Below are 26,337 nucleotides of genomic sequence, written 5' to 3'. Positions count from 1 at the left end.
CAATATAAATCCTACTATTATTATCCCCATTCCCTAAAACAGTGCCTTAAACATTGTTGGCAATGGGAGAATGAGGTGGTCTAAAATTGTGATTTCATTTCTCTAAGGGACTCCCAATATGGAAACTTTTCACCAATCGTCTGCAATACCTAGTATTTAATGTTTTCTGGGATGTCGGCTGGATCATCATTGATTGATTACAGAGCGAGTAGTATAGGTTAGAGGCCAAGTTTACTGATTCCAAAGACAACCTTCTTCTACTATCCTAGACTTCTTTTTTGCTTCATGAATAGTAAACCCTTAATATTTGTTGAATTTCCTTTAATCAACCAATTATTCTGTACTGCTTCTATTATTTTGATAGCTATATGCCCCAAAAGAGGAATGAACTTAGCCAGATTAGATTATAATATCTTTGATAGCCAGAACTAGGTCTGTGCATATCTCTCTAAATAACATCTGTATATTATCAGAAATACTATCAGATACTTAAAAATAGGTTTGGCTAGTACCTAAAATATCTTGATGACTGTTTTCCACCTCAGAAATGTGAACTATCAGAAATAAACTTTGAAAAAAGTTAAGTTTAACACACTGATCATTTTGCCAAAATGATACTGAGAAACAAACTTCCTTGATGAAAGAAGCATTAAGGCCCAATGGCATATTGGTACAGGATCAGTCAACAAGTCAGTCTCAAAAGGTATATATTTGGGCTATTTGAAGATACACTCATGACTACTAAAAAGGAAAATTAGACTAATGTTTTTTGCCTAGGCATAGAAGAATATATATATAGTAGTCTCTCGGTGATCGAGAATGACTGTGGTCTTTGGGCGTTATCATCTATTGATGTACCCTCATGTGGCTTTGGAGTCCAAAGACTGAGGTGCACAGTTTGTGGCACATGGGGCATGGGACGCCAGTTGTTATGGGAGTTGCGGTTGTGGCCTGGTGTCGGCGTTCACATGCAGCGGCAAGATGTTGACATCACTCATCTTCAAAGGTGGTGGCGGCATGATGAATGTGGGTTCGCCAGCTGCTTCTGACAGAGGCAGCGAGTTCTGGTTGCTTTGGTGTAATGCCAGCCCACTTCAAGTTTGACTTTAGCTGATCCTTGAATCTTTTCTTTGGTCGGCCTTGTTTCCTGAGTCCAGCTGACAGTTCACCGTAGAATACCTGTCTTGGTATTCACTGTGGGTCCATGTGGATGACGTGTCCAGACCATCATAGCTGGGCTTTGAGGACCGTGACTTCGATGCTGGTGGAGTTGGCTCTGTCGAGGACTTCCTGATTGGTGATTTGGTCCTGCCATCAGATCCTCATGATTGACCGGAGGGAGCGTTGGTGGAATTGCTCCAGCTGTTTCATGTGCTTCCAGTACAGTGTCCATGTCTCACAACCGTACAGGAGCGAGCTGAGGACCACTGCGTTGTACACTTTGAGCTTTGTCACAGTGCTTACACCGCTGTGTTGGAGGACTTTGCATCGCAGCTGCCCGAGTGCCTGGCTGGCCTTTTGGATCCTGGCATTGATCTCATGGTCTAGGGACCCGTCGTTGGCGATGGTGCTGCCCAGGTACTTGAAAGTGTTGACGTTAGAAAGCTGCGTGCCGTCGATTGTAATGCATGGCTGGTTCATTGTCCTCCCTGGTGCAGGTTGGAATAGGACCTCTGTTTTGCTGAGGCTGATAGTCAGGCCAAACAGTTTTGTTGTGGTGGAGAACCTGTCCACAATGGTTTGGAAATGATTTTCTTGGTGGGCCATGAGAGCACAGTCATCTGCAAAGAGAGCTTCCAGGATGAGTCTCTCTGTTGTCTTTGTTTTTGCAGTCAGGTGGCGAAGGTCAAATAGTGAGCCATCCAGTCGGTATTTGATGTAGACGCCCAGGTCTAGATCCATCACAGCATGTTGTAATACTTGGGTGAAAAATAGGTTGAATAGTACCAGAGCGAGGACATAGCCTTGTTTCACGCCATTGGAGATGTTGAAGTGATCAGAAGTCTCTCCACCAGATAGGACTAACCCTGCCATGTTGACATGAAAGAGTTGGATCAGTTTGACAAATTTTGCTGGGCAACTGAGCTTGCTGAGGATCACCCACAATGCATCCCTGTTCACTGTGTCGAACACCTTTGTCAGGTCTATGAAGCCAATGTAGAGACTCAGCTTCTGCTCAAGGCATTTTTCCTGCATTTGCCTCACCATGAAGACCATGTCGATGGTGCTGCAATCTGGTCGGAAGCCACATTGTGATTCAGGCAGGTTCTTCTCTGAAAATATGACAGGAGTCTGTTGAGTATAACACGGGCGAGGATCTTTCCAGCTGTGGAGAGTAGTGAGATGCCTCTGTAGTTGTCACAGGCTGCTTGTGAGCCTTTGTTCTTGTATAGAGCTACGATGGAGGCATCTCTGAGTTCTAGGGGCATGTCTTCCTCTTCCCATATGCTGGTCAGCACTATGTGGAATGCCTGGAGCGCCTTTCCGTTTAAGGCCTTGTACACCTCGGTTGGGATCCCGTCTTTACCGGGTGCCTTGCCTGCACTCATTTGTTTGATGGCTTTTTGGACTTCCTCTATTGAAGGAGGGACATCAAGTTGTTCAATGGAGTGGTTTTGGGGGATCTGGTCAAGGGCGCTTTGGTTGACTGAAGAGGGTTGGTTGAGACTGAAGTGTTCTTTCCACCTGTTGCTGATGCCTTTTTTATCTTTTATGAGAGTGTCACCATCAGAGGATAGACGTTAGAAAAATTACATAAAATTTGTGGCAAATATTACCAGTCCTTTTCTAAAAAAATATTTTAAAATGGAACTAGAAAAAATCAGTGAAATATGATGATTAAATAGGGCTAGGATGGAGCCTACTCATATTGATAGATGAATCCAGAAAGGAAATGGAAAAGAAAATATGATAGGGGGATTATTTTCCCTTTTTTATTAAAAGATTTTATATTTTCTACTTCTCTGTTCCATTTTTTCTAACATTTGATAAATTTTTATAAACTCTTGGGCAGCCTTTTTAAGGAATATTATATCTCTTCAGACAGTATAAATTCTCTGTGTTGCTGAAATTACAAAATTTTACTCTAATTAAACAAAAAATTTCCATTTCCCAAGGCCTAAATAAATCATATTTAAATAAGTAGCTTCAATCTCAAGCATAGTTTGCCAGTTTTCATCAACATGCAGTGAAAATGATCAATATTTTCATCAATTACCATAATTTGCTTTTGATAATAGAAGAATGAAATAAAATCTTTTTCTATGGTTAGCACAGGTTTAATGTAGCTTAGGCTTCCCTTGACAAGTATATTTTTATTTACGACATAACCCAAAGATGACTTCTAATCTTTTACCCTTCTCTAATAGCTTCTGGAGATTCTTATTGGGGAGTGGATCTTCTTCAACAATTTAACAAAGAAATGGATTCTTAGAGAAGGGACCTCAGAGGTTTTGAACTCTGCAAAATTCTGGGACAGAACAATAGGGATGGAAAGTCCACTCTCTCATATGTCATCTCATTCCACTTTTAAAATGTACAATCACTCTCTTCCATCCCAGACCTGACTGATCATAAGATTTCATATAAGTTAAAATACTTTTCTAACATTTCATTTTTTCACTTTCATGCCATTTTGATTTAAGTAAAATGTTCTAAATCTGTGCAAAAAACACTTATTCAGTCTTCCTTTTTAGTAGCTACTAATATGTCCTTAATTAATTTAAGCCTACATATTAGTGTGAGAATCCTTATTTAAATTTGTCCAAAGTTTATATCTTGCAGTTCATATTCATCAAGTCATCCTGAGTAGTAACTAAATATAATCTAAGTGTGGTAGAATATCTGATAGGATCCCATCCCCGGGGAAATGTATCGACCTGTTTCTGGCTACCAAGGATATCATAATCTAGTCTGACCATGGACATATATCTCCCAGAAATAAAACTAGCAAAACAAAAACATTATTTCAGTTTGTGGATAGTAAGATATGTGCCTGTTAATACTGTATTTGCCAATCTGGAATGAGTTCCTTTGTCTCTTAAGGCAATTCCATTAAAAAATATTTATTAAGCACCTATTATGCACAAAACAATGAGCAAGACATTGAGGCTACAAAGATGAAAATAGACACTGCCTATGAGGAGCATGTATGTAGTAAGTTTTTTTTTTCTCTGAGCAAAGATTTAGTTTCCTATAAGTTAAACTTGTGCAATACTGAATTACCAAAGAAACACTACTTTTTTGATGTACATCATCAGAGAGCCATCACAAAGATGATGTATAATGTTAAATGTCATTCTTCTTGTGATGGATAACCCAAAGTGTCATTGCTCTGATGATGGATAATAGAAACCAACCACAGCTTTTACGATCTATTCTAGTTTTGGAACCGTTCTGTTGTAAAATACATGATTAGAGTAAGTCTCCCTCTGTTATCTGTCAACAGTCTAGTAGTTCTGAGTGTTATATATCCTCAGTGTGTTGCTGACCTGAAAATATATAATGTAAATTTTAATCTTTTCACTGCTCTAGAAGATGGTATCTATTTTATGAAAGTGGCATAAATGAGAGGATTAAGAAAAGTTCATTTTATAAAGATAAAGAAAAAGATAGAACTATTTAAAACTAGGGGGTGCTGATCTTTTTATTTAGATCTAAGATAGGAGAAATTCATTTTGCCATATACATGTATAGTTTCAGATAATTTACCTTTTCTAGGAAATATCCATTCATCTACTAAAGACACACTAAATTTGAACATTATTGTGGTAAAGAATACTATTATATATATTACATATATATGCTATATACATGTCACATATATAACATATGGAATGAAACTGAAAATCATTTTCTTATGCAAAATATCAGTTGACAAAGAAAAATGCACAAAAATAAATTTAAAATGAATTTCAGTTCTGAAACTTGAAAGTTCTTTCTCTTTCTTGAAATTATTCCATTGAATATCATAAATACCTCATATCTTTATAATATTTCATAATATATGGTGTTCTTTTCATTCAATTATAGTTCATTTCTATACACCAAATGATAATGGCTTCATTAAATAGTGAATTTGTTACATATATACTGAATGTAAAGTATTTATGTATGTAACATATATAAAACCATGAACATGGTCAGCTAAATGAGTTAGGAAGGTTCATCTTCATGAGTTCAAATCTGGCATCAGTCACTTAACAGTTGTGTGGCCATAGGCAAGTAACTTAACCCTATTTGCCTCAGTTTCTTCATCTGCAAAATGAACTGGGGAAGTAAATGACCAACCACTCCAGTATTTTTACCAAGCTAACATGAATCATAAAGAGTTGGAAGTAATTTAAATGACTGACAATACTCTGACTATTTAAAATTAGTTTTTTTTAAAAGAGAGCACAGTTATATCCCCATGCTCTATTTAATTTTTCATCTCTCACTGTATATTGCTTCATTCTCTGCTCTCCAAGATCACTCATTTCTCCCCCAACTTTAAGGGATTTGATACCACCAATCCACCTCTAGCTATCATGCTCTATCACCCTTTTTGTTCTCAACTAAACTCCTTGAGAAAACTATAGCACATCTCTACCTTCTTTCTTCTTAATCACTTTAAACCCTTGACAATCTGCTTTATCATTTAACAGAAATGGTTGTCTCCAGATTTAACAATATTCTCTGAACTCTTAGATTGAATGGTCCTTAAAAATTCTTAGCTTTTTTCATAAAATTTTATAGTGTTGATGACCTTTGCTTCTTGGATACTTTCTTTTCTCTCTCTCTCTGTTTTTTTTTTTCTTTTGGGGTGGTAATTCTGCTTTCTCTTGGCTTTTGTCTCAATGCCTCTTCTTCCACTTTATTGGATCTTCTCTTTTTCTAGTTTATACACTAGGTTTATTTATTTTTCCACCTAATTGTCTTTAATATTGCTAAGTAATGTGATATCTTAAAAAAATAAGGCACATAATCATGAAGGCAGTACAGTATGATAGAAAGAATGCTAGAAATAGAGGAGACAGAAAATCTCACTTTTGGTCCCAACTATGACCCTAAAAATCTTGGTCAAATCATTTTAATCATTTCAGCTTTAATTGCTGTATTTGTAAAAATCTTTAAAATTTTTTCATCTACTCTAATTTTATGTGTACCATATAAATTAATTGTATGGCTCAAATAGGAAAATGTTCTTAACGTGCTTTGAAAGCATAAGGTACAAATGTATGATGCTATATTACTGTGTCTATGACCACTTTTACAACTCATATGAGAATGGGAACATGAAATTAGAATAGGAAATGTGCCCTGGAAAAGGCACTAAAAGATACATTTTGCTTTTTTTATAATCTCACATTTTTTTCAGAACTTTTTTGAATATTTTCCTACATAATTCTGTTTTTATTGTCTCCATTCCTTTAAAATTCTCAAGAATATAAGAAGTCTTTCCAGATTCCCTTGGTTGTTGGTGTTCCCTTCCCTCAGAAATTACTTTATTCATTTAATTTATTTTTCTGTTTTTATTCATCTACATACATGTAGAATATATAATGTAAACTACTTGAGGACATTAATTATGTCATTTTTGTCTTTGGATCCCTGGGATCTAAAACAGCGTGTTAGTAGATAACAAATACATGCTTGTTGAATTAAATGTATTTATGTATATATAATACATATATAAAATATATTGAGGATATATTATGTACTATGCATTTTGTATTATATAATACATGATTCTTATATTGTACATATATAAGGGAAAGGGAAGGGAATAAACATTTAGATAGCACTTACTACTATAGGCACTTTACAAATATTATACAATGGATCCCCACAACAATCCTGCAAGGTGGATGCTGTAATTATCCCCATTTTAAAGTTGAGGAAACTGAGGTAGGAGTTAAATGACTTGCTGAGGGTCACAACTACTATCTTCCTCACTCTATGTCCAGTTTTCTATCCTCTGTGTTCCCAAGCTGATATATATATATATGTATATATATACATATATATATATTTATGTGTTTATACATATATATATATATTTATGTGTTTATACATATAGATTTGTGGGTATGTAAATACATATATATGTATATATACACACACCTGTATATGGCTTTATAGTCTTTCCAATAAAATGTTAATTTATAACTTTTTTGTGCAAGCTATGTAATAATTTTATCTGCAATAACATGAAGTAGGGTTTTTTTTCTTAAAGCATAATACCCAGAAGCTTATTTGCTCATTGCATTGTTTCACAATATGTACATTTTTTCAAACATTTAATCATTTAAGTGGAAAATCACTTCAGTAATGCATTATCCAAGAACACACATTAAGATAATTTTTAGTGGTCAAGGTAAATGTTTTTTGACTAAGAAACAATTTTAGAGCTAGAAAAGTGGGAAGAAGGAACCATCTAGTTCAGTTCTTTCAGTTTAAAGATGATGATGCTAAGAGCCTGAGGGGTTAACTACATTTCTTAAAATTTCGGCAAGAGCAGAGCTGCATGCATCCAATTATCTTTGTTCTATAGATCTTAATTTTATATTAATAACAAAAAATAAAAACTCCAATAATCTGCAGTAGGCACTATTTATACATTTTATTTATTTTTTAAAATGAAAGAAAAGGTTTCATATCTGAAGTTCCAACAGTTTCACTTTTGTATGATCATGAAAAGTAGGTTCTGAGCCAAAGTTGTCTCTGTCCAGTTTGGTGGTTCATACTTAAGATTGGAATGAAGAGAGATACTTGTATACCGTATAACCTTTAATAAAATGAATTTCCTTAACAGTTTCATGGAAAGGATATTCAGTAAAGATGTAGCATTAATTCATTTGGTGACATCCCAGTAATTTCTTCATTTGCCACAGTGGTGTGCCCTCTTAGACATCTGTGTTGACTAAAGAGTGGTATGAAATTTACCAAAGTTTAAGTAGCTCCTATTCCATATGGACTGCCTTATTTTTATTTTAATTTAATTTTGTTTTTTTACCAAAGGTACCTTGGGAGCTACTTCAATATAATAGACACTCCCCAAGTCCAATTAAAGCTCTAACTTTTTCTTACCTTTGTAGAATGTCATAGTTCACATGTAATAAATATTGTTCTTATCATAGAGGGCCAGTATGAGGTAGAGATAATTAGGTAAACACTTTTGTGATAAAATATAATTTTTAAAATTAGACAATTAAATTAATACAATGCATGAATTGAAGGACTAAGTAATAATAGTGACCCCAAATATTTTTGTTATTGTCTGGACATTCTCACCACTAATTTTATTCCTTAAAGTTTTTCTTAAGGAAAGGTGACTTTTTCATATGGGTATTTGGTTTGGGGGAAAGGGCTAATGATACAGGTATTAATGCAGATTGTTTTATGTGATCAAAATATTATCACTGAATGGAGAACAGAGTTTGGAAGAAACAGGTTAGCTTTAATGAGTTTTTTATTTTATTATTTAGGAAGCTGCACGTATCATTCAGAGATAGAAGCTCACACTTGGAAGGGACTTAAGAGACCACATAGTCCAAACTAATCTTTCTTGAGGTCCTCTTTGTAACACAGCTACCCATGCTACCAACCAGCTTCTATCTGGTGTCTCCTGCCTCCATTGAACTTCTCATTTCCATTCTACAGCTTTAAATCATTTTATCTGACTTTTATGTGTCTCCTAGTTGCAGTCTTCTGCTATAATATAGTCTCCTGATATAATGCTAATTCGCATTTGTAGAATGATATAGAGTTGCACATTTTTTTTCTCACAATGATCCTGTGAGGTAACTAGTGGAATGATGATCACCATTATGTTGATAAGGACAAAGGGGGAAAGAGTAAGTAGCTTATGCATGGTCATTCAGCTGGTGAGCTTGACTTTGAAGTCATTTTTTGCGAGGCTGGCATTTCGTATCCTGTATCATGGCTCTCTTAGCCCCCTGGTAGTCAACAGTGTTCTTGCCCTCCAGGAGCTTGTAATCTGATGCAAGACAAGAAATTTCCAGTCTAATGTGAGTTAGAGAATGGGACTGTTAACACAAACTAAGGGGCAAATGGAGGAATATGAGATTTGTGGAGGGAAATATCACTAATAGCTAACTTGGAACAGGGAGATTGGGAAAGGCTTTGCATAGAAATTAGCACCTGAATTTGGCCTTGAAAAAAAGGGAGAATATTGAAAATTATTCTTTCATGAGTATTGGAGATTCACAGAGCAGAAGACAGTAAAATAAGGTCAACTAACAGTTAATGGTTCAGTTAATCTCAACACTTCTCTGGTAGTTTCATCATTGGCATTCTAGACAATCATTTGAATTATTTCTGTGTCCCTATTTGAAAGAGTACCATTGATATTACATAGCAAAATAGCATAAATAAATAGCTTTATATAGGATAATTAAAGAAATTAAAATAAAATAGTCATAAATGTTCATTCCTTTTCAACATTCATAGGAGATGACCTGGAAAATTAAAGTTTAATATTCAATTTCTTTTTCTTTAATTTTCTTTCAGTAGTTGCACATGATGGTTTTTATGTCATATTGAGAGGCACTGTCCAGCCACAGTGCAGAACGTACAAAAAAATGATTCATTTAGAACCTTCAGAGTTTTACAGTTTGACACCCTCGCCATGTGAATCTGTAGAAAAAGAAGATTCTTTTAAGGAGGATGCAATGGCAGATTATGAAGCTATATATCCATTCTTAATGTCAGTGAGTACTTTATTCATTTATTGTTATGAAATAGTTTAAACTTGTCCTGATACACAACTTCAGATCTCCTTGATGAGGTAATAATAATTTTGATAGAACTGGATTAGTGAACATTTTTTTTTCTTTTCTGAAACTACAGATTACACAGTGATTACTGAATTTTAAATTTTGTTATAACACTTATATGTCTGAAACTACCAGTGTGAGCTTTTTTTGACTCATTATTGTACATGGTCTTATAAGTTTTTATATTTGAATTAAACATATACCATAGGTAATGTTTTCATTGTCAAACAATATATGTTTCCTTTTAGGGCTTAAAACTCACTTGATCATTTATCTCTGCCTAGTGATCTTTTACTAAAGAAATTTTTGAGTATCCATTTGGCTTATTTCACTCATTTTGTAGATGAGGAAACTGAAAGTCATAACGTTAAGAACTGGAGGAAATTAACCTGAGAAATGAAGATTTCAGCATTTAATGATAGCTATCTTCAAGGTTTTTCATGTGTAAGACTGATTAGATATATTATACTTAACTACAGAGTGAACAATTAGTATCAAAATATGGAAATTGCAGAGGCAGATTTATAGCTGATATTGAGAAATTTAAAAAATCATAATAATTAGAAGTATCTAATTATCTCAAAAGATAGTGAGTTTCCCTTCACTGGTAACCTTTGAACAAAGGCTGGATGATTATTAGACAAGTACGTTTTAAAGTGGGGGTGCTTAAATCAGAGTCTGTAAAGTTGTCAATAAATTTTAATAACATTATTTGAATTTAATTGGTTTCCTTTAGAATCCTACGTATTTTAATTTTTGCATTTTAAAACTTTTTTGAGGAGGGATCCATAAGCTTCACAAGATAGCTAAAAGGCCCTGTGAAAAAAAAAGAATTAAGAGACTATTTTAGAAGAATTTTTAACACAAGTATGTGTTAAACTATATGGCTATTAAAGTTCTTTCAAATTGTGATAGTTTATGATTCAGGGTGTGGATGGTACACTAGAAGTTCATTATAGGGTCATTAACAAAAATGGGAAAACCAAAAGGAAATATAAACTCAAAATATATGGTCTACATTCACAGAATCTGAGTTAAAAGGGATAGAAAAATATGTCTAATTTATTTCTCAGTAAGATTCCTGCTCTGTGCAACATCAATCAATCCCCTACATTTATTAAGGACCTTTTATATTTTGGGCACCATACTAAAGCTGGGGATACACATCAAAAGGGAGAGACATTGCTTCTAAGAAGGTTATATTTCACTGGAAAAAAAACATGTATATATATATAATTATATATATCCCCACAGTTGTGTATACATATGTATAAATAGAGGTGTACACATGCACACACATATACTCCAACTTTCAGTGCTGTCTTTCCAAAATATCCCTTGATTCATATGTATGAATATAGTAAATATGAATTATATAATATATAGTAATCATAAATAATTGTATTTCTACAGAATGCACACATAATATACATTATATATGTTTTATGTATATATGTGAATTCAAGGGGCATTATAGAAATAAAGCACTAAAAGCTAGAGTTGGGGAAGATAAGATCAGGAAAGATTTCTTGTAGAGGTTGATGCTCGAATTGAGTCTTGAAAGAAAATGGGGATTTCCAAGAGAGAAAATTGATGAGAGAGTGTATATGTGACATGAGAGATGGGAAATGCAAAATCAAAGAAGCAGAAGATGGAGCATATGTGAGAAACAAGGAGGTCAATATGGCTGGACAATAGCTTGTGGAGGGGAAGGATAAGCAAAAAGCTTGTAGAGATAGGGCAGAGCCAAGATTTGGAAAACTTTAAATACCAAACCAGAGGAGAGTATAATTGATCCTAGAGACAATCAAGATCCACTGTATTTTATTGAGTAGGTGTAACATGATCAGATATATCTATGCTCAAGGGAAATCAGCTGGGCTTCTGAGTGGAGGATGGATTGAAGAGGGAAGAGACTTTAGGGAAGGAGACTAATTTGGAGGTTATTATAAAAGTTCAGGGAAGAGATGAGGGTCAACTACAATTGAGACTAGGTGAAGAGAGTAAAGGGGATGTATAAGAAATATATTATGAAAATGTAATTTAGCAATTAATGGGATATGGAGGTGAATAAGAGTGAGAAGTTGAGGATGAGATATAGATGGTGATTCTGGGCAAATGGATGGAAGTGGCTCCAATAGTATAGGGATATTTAAATCAATTATTCAGGACTTCTTTGAAGAGTTCATGAGGGGGAATCAGTTGGCTCCTGAGGCAGCCCACTCTATGCCAGCATTGTTTTTTTTAATAAAGTTTCACCTTTATATTAAATCTAAAACTACCTCTTCAAAGAGACTTGTTGATATTTAAGGAAAATTTCTAGGAACCTGGATATATATCTGGTGCTCAGGGGAGATAATATGGCTAAAGATAAATGAATTTGGGAGCCATTTGCATATAGATGGCAGCTGAACCTGTGGAATGAAATCACTAGAGCACAGAGTATAATTTTTGAGTTAAGAACAGGAATGGTTTACTATAGTAATTTCTATGATGGCATCGCAATATAGGATATAAAAATTTCACAAATAATACATTACTTATTTTGACTAACTTTTATAACCAATTGCTATGATAACTGGCATAATAAAATATCAATAACACCTCAATTAAAATAGTTACAACTTGTACAATTTCATATTGATGTTCCAAATGGTTAGACAGATTCTCAGTTTCTCTATTAGTGAATTAGTATAAGCTTTCCCAAAGCTCCATTATACATTTTCATGTTGTCAGGTTAATGGTTGTTACCTCAATGTGTTTTTAATTTACATTTCTTTGATGAGAAATTTTGAACACTTTTTCATAGGTTGAAGTTTGTGTGTGTGTGTGTGTGTGTGTGTCTTAAAATAATTAAACCTACACACTTATATCCTTGGATGAATTATTAATCAAAGAGTAGCTCTATTTCTTGAAAATGTGACACATTTCATAATGTGGGCTTTTATCAGAGATAATTAATGAAAATGCTTTGACTATTTTTCTTCTTATTCTAGCAACATTGATTTTATTTGTATGAAAACCTAAAATACTTTCACATAATAAACATAGCTTTCTTGTTCTTTTATAATTTCCTAGCTGATTAGGACTCCTTTCCTCCTACCTACCCTCATCTACAGCTTTGAAATATACTCTTCTTTTTTTAACATTCCAATCTCCCAACGATCCCATCCATTTTGTCATTATACAGTGCTGTGGATTTTAACACATCTCCCCATGTGTCTATTATGTGTGACTCTTGTTTATGTTTTCTCATGAATTTTCTACCAGAGATCAACCTAAAATATTGGGAACCTTATTCAAATGATTTTGACATCACAAGGAAACAGTGGATGATACAGGCCATACAACAGTTGTCTTCCACTTCTGACATGGTCAAATGACAAGCCAATCTTTTATTTTCAATCATAAAGTTCTCTAATTACATCTCTTATATTGAATTTTTTTTTATTATTCTTCATTTGCAAGTCAGTCTCTTGGCTTTTATTAAGAGCTCACCTATGTGAAGTAGCAATGTTTATGTTACTGCATTCACTATTCTCCTGGCTCTGCTCACTTGCCTTTGCATCAGTTCATATAAGTCTCGCCAGGATATTATGAAATTGTCCTGTTCAAGATAATCAGTGTGGGGGGGGGGGGGGTTGGAGGTTGCATAATTTCTAAGCACAGGAATACAAATAAAAGTCTCCAAGCTATAAAGAATTAGGTTTATTGTAAGAGGGCCAGTCTCACAATAAAGCTATTAAAATTAACGAAATCATCCAAGACAGTGATTAAAATAGAGAGATGTGGATTGATTGAAATAATCAGGATACATTTCTCATTGGTAGAAGTCACTTGGTGATGACTTGAAAGTCACTTGATGGAAAATCAGGGAATGGGGGAGCCTGGATTAGTGATGCAAAGATAAGAGTGGGTGGTCTTGGGTAGTAGCAATCTTTGGATCCCAGGTCAGGTCTAGTGACATATACAAGATCACAAATTCAAGACCATAATTATTTCTGAGGGTTCATGATATAGCAACTTTGAAGGGTGGCCTATGCTAAAGTAGTTATTTACCTAACTCAAAACCTTAATCATGTAACTATGGAAAATATATTCTAGGGGGCAGCTGGGTGGCTCAGTGGATTGAGAGTCAGGCCCAGAGATGGGGAGGTCCTGGGTTCAAATCTGACCTCAGACACTTCCTAGCTATGTATTTCTGGGCAAGTCACTTCATCCCCATTGCCTAGCCTTTACTACCACTCTTCTGCCTTAGAACCAATAAACAGTATTAATTGTAAGACAGAAGGTAAGTGTTTAAAAACAAACAAACAAAAAACAAACCTTGTCTGACTACTGCCATTGTTAACTTGACTTTGAAAAGAAAGTTACCAAATATAAATTTGTTAGTTTTTCCCAAAGAGAAAATGTATGAATTTTGAATCAAAAAGCTTATTTTTGCCTGATATACATTTTCTGTTAGTGTATACATACATTTAATGTTATTACATGAATAAATAATTTTATTGTAAAAAAACCCTTAATACTGTAATAAATGACCAGAAGAAGGTCACACACACACACACACACACACACACACACACACACACTCACTCACACATGGGGAACTGGAGAGTGGGTGTGAGAGAACTGAAGAAATGGAGAGAGGGAAAAAAGATTGATCCTCTCCTCTCTTCCCCTTGGGAAAGATAGCACAATTTGTCTTCCAGAGGGACTGAATATGTCTCCTTAGAGATTGAGTTTGAGAGATAGAGGTTGAGGACTGGAGGAGAAATGCCTCACTGCCTCCCTTCTTGATCTTAGCTGTTGCTGAGAGGCAAGTAAATTTCCTGCCTCTGCATCCTCCCAATATCCCAACTTCCACCTTTCCCTTTGAGACTGAATTCACTCCTCAGCCCTTGTCTTGAACTAGTTCTCCCTTTTGGGGAATGGTATGATTTTCCCCAAATCATTAGTCATCTTCTTTGATATCAGCAAGCAGGCAGACCTGATCTAAATGGTAACACTTTATTCTTGAGAACACACAGGGCAGGGTGAGTGAGGGTATTGAGTGAGGAAAGTGGGAGCTAGGAAACCCTACAGATTAGCAATGGACACCCCTCTCCCCAATCCTGAGGAGTTCAGGCTGTCTTCCTGACTCTCCTTTTGGTCAGTTGTTGGGTTTGTCCTTCCTCCTAAACTATCTGGCTATGAGTTGAAATTCAGGACAATTTGGGGGAAGAGAGATCTTCTCAGTAGTCGGCTTCCTATAAAGTCCTACTTTTGTCTTCAGCTGGAACCAGAGAGATTTAGAAGTTCATTGGAAGGTAGTCAGTGTCCATAGGGATTCTCCGTCTCAGAAGTCTTCCTTTCAGACTGTCCACTCCAGGAAAGAGCTGACCAGAAGTAAGCTGGCATTTTTTTGAATTCTCTCAGCTCATCTGTTCCTTCCTGGAATCTTGAGTCTTCCTTGCCCTTCCCCTGCTTGAGCTGTTCCTTTGCATTGCTGGATATGGTTTTTTCTCCTTTTGTAACTTCTCTCTTACAATACGTTTACTAGGATAATCACAAATGACCTACTAAAATCATGACTTATGCTAACTATCTTAGAATTACAATTATGATTATGTCAAGACTACTGCTAACCTTACAATCTAATCTTCATATAAAGGAATAGGGGATTTTTCACCCACAGGGGGAATATGAGGAAAATTCGCACACTAATACACCTGGGGTAGCTGTGAATTGATACCACCATTAAGGAGAGCAAGTTAGAACCATGTTCAAAGGGCCCTAAAATATATATATACCCTTTATCCCCAAAATATTGCTATTAGGTCTACATCCCAGAGAGATCAAAGATAAGGAAAAGACCCACCTGAACAAAAATACTTATAGCAGCCCTTTTTGTAGTTGCAAAGAACTGGAAACTAAAGGGGGATACCCATCAACTGGGTAATAGCTGAACAAGTTGTGGTTGGTATATGAGTGTGATGGAATACTGTTGTGCCATAAGAAATGATGAACAGTATGTGCATACATGCACATACACACACAGAACCTGGAAACATGTATATGAAATGTATCAAAGTAAAGAGAGCATAACTAGGAGAACACTGTACACAATTAAGAGCAACAAAGTACAATGATCAACTATGCATGACAACTATTATCAGCAATGCAAGGATCCAAGACAGCTCCAAGGGACTTATGATGAAGAGGCTATCCACCACCATAGAATGAACTGATGGAATCTGAATACAGATTGAGGCATATCATTCTTTATTTCATCTTCTCCATGAATTTTTCTGTAATGTGAGCCATATGTATCTTCTTTCATAACAGGATGGGCATGGAATTATGTATTTCATGAGAGCACATGTACAACCTATATCACATTATCTGTTATCTTGGGGGGAGGCAGAAAGGAGGGAAAGAAAGTGAATTTCAAAATCTCATAACATGATAATTAAAAATTGTATCTATATGTAGTTGGGAAAATAAAATAATACTTTTTCTATATTAAAGCAATGACCTGGGCCAAGAGTTGAGTAGGGGAAGAGCTCAAGTTTTATTGCTTAGATAAGGGCTATTATACAAAGAGGCCTCTATAGTGAAGGAAATGATAGATTTGGGGCAAGCAGATCTGACTTGGAATATTTTTGTAAATATGCAATCTGATGGAATTGTTTAAGAGGTGGTATGGAACCTCTCCCTGGTATCTCCAAATCTTACAGTTTAAAGTATGGTTGTTCCTGCTGTTTCTTATGTTCAAAGCTTGTTGGGGATCTGGAAGCCATGCTGATTTTATTATTGCATTTCAAGTTGAACAAGGATAGCCCATTACAAAATCTAAAATGTGTTCTAGTCATCAGATCCAAATTTGCTTTTCCAAGAACAAACAAAATTCTTTTGCAACCTTTTTTTGTACATGTCTATTTTATGCTGGAAGCAGAAAACTTTTCAGAACACATAATTTCCAAGGCGAATGTTGGAATAGGCACTTAAAAATGTTTATTAGATGATTGAATTAGATCTGCTTTGACAAAGGATAGTCCTTTTACAAAACCTAGCTAAAAGTACACATTCATTTCTTGAAAATACATTACTGTCACTTCTGGTCCCTATAAATTATTACAAATTTGTTGAGTTTCTAAAAATCTATCAGATAACTGAAAAATTGTTAATACTTCACTTTCTTCATCAAAGTATCCTAAGAATAAAATTAATGAAAAATGACAGTATTATGAAAAAAGGGCAAAGAATAAATTGACATCCTTTATTTTGCCAAAGGATTCCTCTCCCTATTCACTGACCCTTCCTGCCTGGCTATAAGCCCAGTCTAGATTCCACCTGGTAGGAAGGTGGACAACTTGCTCCTTTCTTACTTTATTCTCCTCTCTGTGTTTTATAATCCAGCTACATTGGCATACTTACTGTCCCTTGAAAAGGATACCTCATCTCCCATTTCCCATTTCCTTGCCTCACATTCTGGTTCACACTACACAGTAGTCTTCCTGCCATCACAGGGACTCTCCTAATGAATGGACCCTTCTGAGAAATAGGATAAGGAGAAGAGAAACAAGGCAGGGTATTTTTTTTTCTTCTCTATGTATTGTGTCATCCATTTAGATTGTGAGCTCAGGGAGAGGAGAGGCACTCTTTCTAGATTTGTATCCCTGTTGGTTGGCATATAGGAAATAGGGACAGGACCTGTGATTTTAGTGATATAGGGAGTTCCCATGTGATGAAATTCCTGCTAAGAGATGAATATTTCTTTTCCTTCAACATACAATTTTAAACAAATTCTTATAGCCAGCTAAAGTTAAGTGATTTGCCCAAGATTGCAGTTAGTATATTCTAGAGGTGGAATTTAAACCTATATCTTCTCTCCTTCCAGGACAGCTTATTATCCTCTCCTGCCATTTTTGGCAATGTTTAATACATTTTAAAAAATTCATCCACTTATCCTTGTAAATAAACAGAGTTTAGGTAATCATAATGCTAATCAGAATGTGAGTCATAGTGAGACTAGTTGTACTAATTTGAGTATATATTGTTTAGCTTTAGAATACTCCACACTTGAGAGCATTCCCCAAAGCTTCCTCTTTATAAACCTGAAATTCTCTGCCCTTGTTGAATTATATGAATGTTAGTTCCTGTTGTAGATATCCTGTAGAGTCCATCCCTATTTAAAAACTGGCAGATGTAAACTAAAATTTTTGTATCAACTTCTAAATCTGTAAGCCATTCAATGCTTGGTATCAATTGTTCAGCTAATAATATTGAAGTGTTTATTATATGCCAAGTATTGTGCTAAGTTCTGAAGATAAAAAGAAATACAAATGCATCATTCTTGTCATCAAAGAGCTCATATTCTAATTATGGAGATGAAATATATATCAGGATAAATAAATAATCCAGAGAAAATGAATGGTAGCCTCAGAGGAGGGATGAAAGTGGGGATCAAAAAATACTTCATGGAAGAAGTCCTGGAGGCTATTATATTATAAGCTTATTCAAGTCCAGGCCTTTATTTTGCCTCTTTGGGTATCTCCAAGGCATAATACAGTGCTTGGCACATAGAAGACCCTTAATAAATGCTGACTGACTGATTAAGCTAAATCTTAGAGACATTCAGGGATTCCAATAGTTCAAATTTGTGAGGGAGAGAATTATAAATGTGGGGAGAAAGTCAGTGAAAAGGTATAGAGATGGGAAATTTAGTATTTAGTAGTATTTAGGAATTTAGTAGTTAGTAGTATTATGCAAGTAGGACAGTACAGTGGGGTTGTAGAATATGAGGAGGGGAGTAAATTGTCAGAAGGTAGGAACCTTGATTAACTAACTATTAAATCTAGGATAAATAAAAAAAGTTCTGTTTGAGCTTTAAAGCCCATCTTATCTTGTTCCTTTTTAAACTATTCAGTCTTTTTTCTTCCCTTTCACAAGTTCCTTAATTCACCACACTGACCTATTTGCTGTTTCCTTAGGATACTAAATCTCTCATCCTTCTTGCCCTATAATGGTAATACTTTTCAATTAAAATTACTTTTCTTTTTTTTAAGTTTCTTTCACTGTTATATTTTTTCACATTACATGTAGACACAATTTTAATAATTGTTTTCTGACATTTTAGGATCCATGTTATTTTCTTTCCTCTTCCCCAAGATAGTAGGTAATCTGATGTTTGTTGAATGCATGTTATCACAGAATTCATAATTCCATTTTTGCTATGTTTGGAAAAGAGATATGTGTTGCTTATACTAGAGAAAAATCATGAAGGTAATAAAGTAAAGAATGATAGGCTTCAATCTGCATTCAGACTTGCCAATTCCTTAAAATTACCTTTTATTGACACTGCACACATCTTTTATATATTTCCTTATTTGTATGATTGATCACTTTCATTAGAATGTGAGCTCCTTGATGTCAAGGACCATTTTTTGGTCTTTCTTTATATATTTAATACTTCACACAGTGTCTGAAACATAGTAATCATTTAATAAATGTTTGTTGCTTATCCCACTAATGAATAGGGAGCATCTGGGGCTAATTGAACAGAAGTGCTCACTACATTTTGCATTTTCTGCTCTGCCTGATTTCAACTTCATAGAACAAGATCCCCCACCTAGAATAAGATCATTGTCTCTAATCTACTAATTTAAACAATCATTGACACCATCTTCCTCCATTTCCTCTCCCCTTGGATTAGAGGGCTGTAGGGTAGAGTATCAAATTCCTCCCAATATCTTCCTTTATACAGGGCAGAATCTGGTATCACTTCATTTTCCATTTTCTACTCTGCCTGGATTCAACTCAAAGGAACAAGTTGTTCCCCTGCCAGGTACTTCCTGGTGTCCTATTCCCCACACCTCTTGCTTTCCTGCCTTCTTTTGTGTGCTTTCCTCTACCCATTAGATTGTAAACTTTTTGAGAGATGAGACTGTCTTTCTTAATTGTAACTTCAGTATTTAGTACAATTCTTGGTACATAAAAGGCACTCAATAAAGGTTTAATGAATTAGATGGTAAGTGATCAGATCTGTGCTTTAGGAAAAATATCGCACTTGCTGCTAAATGGATGATGGATTGTAATGAAGGCAAGGAGTATAGTCTAGGCAGAAGATGATGGAGGACTGAGCTAGCTTGATGGATGTGTGAAAGAAGAAAAGGGAGCATAAATGAGAGATGTCTTGGAGAAATTATGTTGGGCAGTTTATTGGATATAAGGGAAAATTTTGACATATGTGTATGTATATCTGTGTGTATATACACATTCTAAGCTCATTTTCATTTTCTTCTCAGTGTTTAATAATTTTAAACAAATTAATCTTTATTTTTTAAAGGGCTAGGAACTGAAAATGTAAAAAGCACATATGTATGTTTATTGAAAAAAAGGGATTCAGAAGAAGATATAAAACTAAATATTGCAGCACATATTAAGACATATATGATTTTTATTTATTCAGTCTTTTACTCTTTTGTAGTTTTCATACTTTCCATAAGCTTATCTCCTCATCCTGCAAACCCCAAATAGAAAATTTTCTTTTAAGAAATAAAGATCAACAAAACAAAACAAATCAGCTTATTGACTAGGACTAAAATTGCATCTCAGAACTTTAGTACATTATTTCTCTTCCAAATAGTGTTCCGTCATCAGTCCTCTGAAGTTGTAACTGGGCAATGAATTGATTAGAGTTCTGAAATCGTGCAATATTATTTTTACCTTACATTAGTGTCCTCATTTGAATTGTTCTGGTTCTGTTTATTTTATTCAGCATAAGCTCATAAAAGTCTTACTAAGTTTCTCTGATTTTTTAATTATGTTTGTTATTTTTATAGCATAATAATTTTGTTTGATTCCCAAATTGATGGGTACCAACTGTGTTTCCAATTTTTTTTATTAGGAAAACTGCAAATTTTTTTGTATACCTGGAACCTTTTCTATGAGTTTATTGGTTTAAGGGAATATATAGTTTATTTACTTTGGGGATATAGTTCCAAATTGTTTTCCACTTACAGCTCCACAAAAAGGTTTTTGCCTTTCTAATTAGATATTTTTCATTTTTTTATTTGATCATATTTGCTGATAGGTTTGAAAGAAAAGCTCATAATTATTTTAATTTGTAAAGAAACAAGATAGAGATGATCTTGCCATTATCCACAAGTGTTTCATTACCATGATCATGAACACCCAAATTATTTTTATTTGAACATAATCATTTATCAATCCAATTTTCCCTACACTTTATGACATTCTTTAAAATGGTCTCTATTTTATTCGATACTCAGTTTGTTCCCACTCTATCACCCCTAAGCTAGTCATGATCTTCTTTTCCTTCCCTTCTCTCAAATAACTGGGGAATCATTTTTTTTTATATTTTTGATTTTCTAAATTTCTGTTTTTTATTGGTTGAACTTTTTTGTTGATTTAGACTTTTTTGCCTTCTTTTACTTTTTTAGCTGTATACTCTTTTCAATGATCATTTCCCCCAAGTACTGCTTTGATTACTCAAAAGTTTAAAGTTACCCAATTTTTCATTTTCTTTGGAAAAAATTATCTTCCTTCCTTCCTTCCTTCCTTCGTTCGTTCGTTCCTTCCTTCCTGGTACACATCGAGTATGTCAGTAATTTTCATGGTTAACTGTAGGATTTTGTGATCGCTCTTATATATTATATTCTTAAATTTGACCCATATTTCATGAAATAAAACAGAATGATCATCTCAATTATTTTTTTACAAATTTTAAGCTTTTAAAAATAAATTAGTGTTACTCTTGTCATCTTTTCATAATTTTTAGATTTGATTAATATCAAAGAAGATATAAACAAAATTAGTTCACCAAGAAGTTAAAAGAGAGAAGAAGGAAAGCATAGCTAGTGCAGGGGTGAAAGAGAGGAAAAATAATTCAGGAATGGAGGGAACAGAGACCTCTTTAAGAAAGAAGTATAGAATTAGAGATCATAAAGTATAGGGAAAATGCATTGATCAAAGATTATGCATTAGACAACATAATGGCTATCTCTCCTGATTAAATAGTTCTCTTTCTTTTTTAGAGTCTATTATTATGATCCCATACATCCCAGCTGTGGTTAAGTCTCCTTTTCAGTCTTTTTGTCTTCCCTATCTTAATGAAAAACTTTGAGCATTTAGTTGCATTGTGATATAGTGGAGAGTTTGCCAGGGGACTCTTAATCAATTTGGCCTTCTAATCCACTTGATGAAATTATAGGGTTTCAGATTTTAATCAGCCACAAATGGAATTTGTAAGGGAGTAGAGTCAAAAAGCTCTCCAGCTGGACAAAATTAATTCTCTGCTACTCTGGGACCATTAAAGAAGTGGCAAGCTCTTTTTGCACATTTTTTTCCCCCAATGCAGGTTGCTGAGAAAAGTGGCTCAGTCTTTTAAGGACAAGTAGTTTCCTTAAACTGCAGAACTGAGAAGCCCCTCACACTTGTCTGGGACTTCGAAGAGTTCATTCTTCTTAAGTTCTAGAAAGCAATAAGGCCATTCAGGTTTTTTTTTTTTCCTAGTCACCTCTTAAGGGTATTAATAGTAAGGAATCTATTGGTTGGTTCAGTCAGTTCTTGGAAAGCCATACCTTTTCTTATAATAAGGTATATCCCATGTTTGTCATTCCTCTTCTTTTTTTCCTTCAAATCAGAAGGAAGTGGCAAAGTTCAATATATGTAACACCGCTCCCCTCACCCCTGCCCCAAGAGATTTCCTCTTCTCAGACTCTAGATAATACCATTCCCCTTTTCTCAAGCCAACCAAGTCTCAGAAAAGCAAGGCCTCCACCATAATTTCCAGAAAACAGTTGCAAATCCTGCTTGTTATCTCAAATTCTGTGTTCTTTCTACTTTAAGCATTATATATAATAACCTCCTATGCTTTCTGGCCCTAATTATTATCAACTTCCTCTCCTATATTCTTCTGGTTGTCTCCTATCTCTCCTCTTCTCCTTTTGGGTTCTAATGTCTCAAGTAGACATAAGCAGGTTTCTCTAAAAGGACATGAAAGTAAAAAATTCTACCCTTCTCTCTGATATGGTCTCACTCATCTTTCTATGTTATCTTCTCCTACTATCTGAATTATTATTTGATTTAAAATCAATTAGATGTATCTTTCAAACTTCTGAAAATAGTCATATGCAAATGAATTGATTGTCTATAATTCTGTTACCACTCATTATCTCAGTCAGTCTGCTTTCAAATAAGACCTCAGTGCATTTTATCCAGGGATAAATTCCATCTCAAATCTTCACAACAGTCGATAGCCCTCCTCAGTATTTATTATATGTAAATATATTTTATACATAAAGATCCTATTTAAACATATATATATATTTCTTCTTAAGCTGCTTTTAAAAAATCAATTTCTTTACACATATTATTTCGATCACCATTCTACCTCCACCTTTAAGGATCCAAAATGCCTACATATGAAATGGGCAGTACCTTAGCAGATATTGATATAGTGATTTGAGGTTTAAACTTTTCATTTAAACCTCGTGATAATCTCAGGAAATATTAAAGGAACTGGGAAGCTAGGTGGCACATTGGATAGAGTACTGGAACTGGAATCAGGAAGACTCATCTTCCTGTCTTTAAATGCCTCACACATTTGATAACTGTATAACTCTGGGTAAATCAGTTAACTGTTTTCCTCAGTTTCCTTTTCTATGAAATGATCTAGAAAAGGTAAATGATACATTATTCCCTATCTTTGCCCAGAAAATCCCAAATGGAATCATGAAGAGTCATACACACTTGAAAAATGAATTACAATGAACAAATAAAAATAATTATTATTCCTTTTGTTACAGTGAAATAACTTGAGGTTTACAGTAGATATATGATTTGAACATTTTCACAGTTAGTAAATATATGAGGGAAGCATCAAACTGAGCTCTTTTTGGCTCCAAATTTAAAATTCATTCTGTTACATCATATAATTTTTATAACATGTAGTGGTTTTTTAATAGAATTTTAATGGAATACTGTAATTATTCCTACTCCTACTAATACTACAAATACAATGAAAATGATGGTGATTATGATTCCTATATGTTATCATTATGAATTTTCCATGAGAATTTTAAGAATTTTAGTTAAATGTACTTTTAAACAAGTAATCATAGTTTGTATTAGTTCAGCCACAATGATTCTTTATAGGTTACTTTTGAAGAGATGACTCCTAATTTCCACTGTGTGAGAATTTACATAAATCTGTATTCCCTCCTTCCTTTTTAAAAAGGAATTATAAAAAAAATTAATTAATTTAAAGGAATTTAGGAATTTTAAGGGAATTTAAAAAAATCCATTTAAGTCTCCCCTTTCCTTTCCTCTGCCCCCTTGATTGGGTTAAAACAAGAACTGAAGCTTATTTGCATAAGAGGAAGCACATGCACTTGGCCACTGGGAAGAAGCTTGCCTCTTGTCCCATATTACCACTGGTGTCCAGAAAACCAGTCTCTGACTGGACTGAGATTAAGTCTGTCCAACCAGGGAGACACAGAAAAAGTGACATCCCTGGGCAGGTGAGGTATGGATGGAGGAAGCAGCTCGATCCCTGTCGTAGGAAGCAGTGAGTGAACTGGAACATGCAGTAAGAAACAAACTCAGTTTAGCTAGGTGACTTGCCAATTAATTAAGTACCTTTTCTCTCACTAACACACTTTCACTATTTAATAAATAATTATAAAGTATATGCAATCTCCAGAAAATTTTAATCTTAACAGCAAGAGATTGAGAAAGTCACAACTGTTTAGATTTTTCTTTTGTATCTTTCACATGATGTATCCTGTGCTATTCCCATTTTTCTCTTTCTTTAAAAAGCTGTATATTTTCCCAAAGAGATAATAAGGAAAATATATGTATGAAAAAATTTATAGCCATGCTCTTTGTTGTGGCAAAAAAATTGGAAAATGAGGGAATGTCCTTTGATTGGGGAATGACTGAACAAATTGTGTCTGTGGTGATGGAATACTATTGTGCTCAAAGGAATAATGAACTGGAGGAATTCCATATGAACTTGAATGAACTCTAGGAATTGATGCAGAGTGAAAGGAGCAGAACCAGGAGAACATTGTACACAGAGATTGATACACTATGGTACAATTGAATGTAAAGGACTTCTCTATTAGACGCAATGCAATGATACTGGAGAATTCTGAGGGACTTATGAGAAAGAATGCTCTCTATATCCAGAGGAAGATCTGTGGGAAAATAAATACAGAAGAAAAATATTTCCTTGATCACATGATTTGATAGGGATATGATTGGGGATGTAGACTCTACATGATCACTTTATTGCAAATAATAATATGGAAATAGTTCTTGATCAATGATATATGTAAAACCCAATTGATTGCTTGTTGGCTATGGGAGGGGAGAGGGAAAGAATATGAATCATTTAACCATGAAAAAATATTCTAAATTAACTAAATAAATAAATAAATAAAAAATATCCCAAAACTATATATTTTAGCAAACATACTTTGAGTGTATATTCTAGATACATTTTTTAGACTTCCCTAGCAAAATTCAGACTGAATTAATTTCCCAGTGTAAATATATCTGCTTGAAATTTACTTGAAAGGGGATAATACATTTAGAGCATTGTACATGGTATTTTTAACTCAAATTATTCTTATTTAATGTGTACCTTAATATATTGCAGTGTATGCTACTCAGTGTAGTTTGCAAGCTTTGATCTTGCATTATGGTTGCTTTACCACCACATTCAGAGTCTTAATCCTTTTTCAAGCCTATAGCGTCATAGAATTAAACTACATTAGAGTTGAACTATAGCTCACAACTCATGTTGATTATAGTTGTAAAACTCGAATTAGATAATTGACATGAAGCATCTTCCAAAATTTAAAATAGTAGCTGTATAGTAGTAGTAAGAGTTTTGCAATTTAATTTTTGCAAATTACTTTCTCACAGTAACTCTGTGGAGTAAGTAGCATGAGTATTATTATACCTATAATAACTATAGAAACTGAGGCTTTGAAAGAGGTACAATAATTGACTCACGGCAAAGTTTGCGATAAGAAAAGAACATGAGTCTCCTAACTGCTAGTCCAACACTGTCTCCCTGCAGAAATCTTTGTTTTAGTGATGAGGGAATTAATATGAAGATAGGGCAAGGCACTTGCTAGTCTCTGATCTACTTATTGTCCAGGTTTAGAACCCAGTTCTCTTTGACCCAGTTCTCTGATTCTCTTACCAGACCAAGTTGTTTGCCTATTTGTCATCTGTATATAAAGGCACCTTGCTTTTTGAATTTAAGAGGTTCCTTAAAAACAAACAAACAACAAAAACAATAACAACAAGCCTTTTCTGAAAAATCAAATTGCTAAATTATCTGATGAACAGATGCCAACCTCTGGGATACTTTAGAATGCTAGTTTGGCTTTTATTAAAGTGATTTCTAAAGTATTAGTATTCATATTAATGAATAATTATACATTATTTTAAAGTTTTATTTTTAATATTAAGTTCATTTAATCAATCTTTTCAGTGAAAATATTTTTGCATACTTATTTCTAAATGAAGATCAACA

At 34.4% G+C, this 26,337-nt stretch overlaps 1 protein-coding gene across 7 annotated transcripts in view; it reads left to right on the top strand.

The window, feature by feature from the left end:
- The window catches only part of CNBD1 (cyclic nucleotide binding domain containing 1), a 634,668-nt gene that overhangs the window by 366,647 nt on the left and 241,684 nt on the right, over positions 1-26,337 (top strand). For all 7 annotated transcript variants that reach the window (XM_007488069.3, XM_056823346.1, XM_007488074.3 and 4 more), the window contains one exon: positions 9,514-9,713. In XM_007488069.3, coding sequence (XP_007488131.1) covers positions 9,514-9,713 — 200 coding nt within the window. The remainder of the gene's footprint in view (positions 1-9,513; positions 9,714-26,337) is intronic.

Source organism: Monodelphis domestica, chromosome 3 (genome assembly GCF_027887165.1).
Source record: "Monodelphis domestica isolate mMonDom1 chromosome 3, mMonDom1.pri, whole genome shotgun sequence".
Taxonomy (NCBI): domain Eukaryota; kingdom Metazoa; phylum Chordata; class Mammalia; order Didelphimorphia; family Didelphidae; genus Monodelphis; species Monodelphis domestica.
The sequence above is the reverse complement of the archived record's forward strand: the minus strand, read 5'-3'. Positions and strand labels throughout refer to the sequence as shown.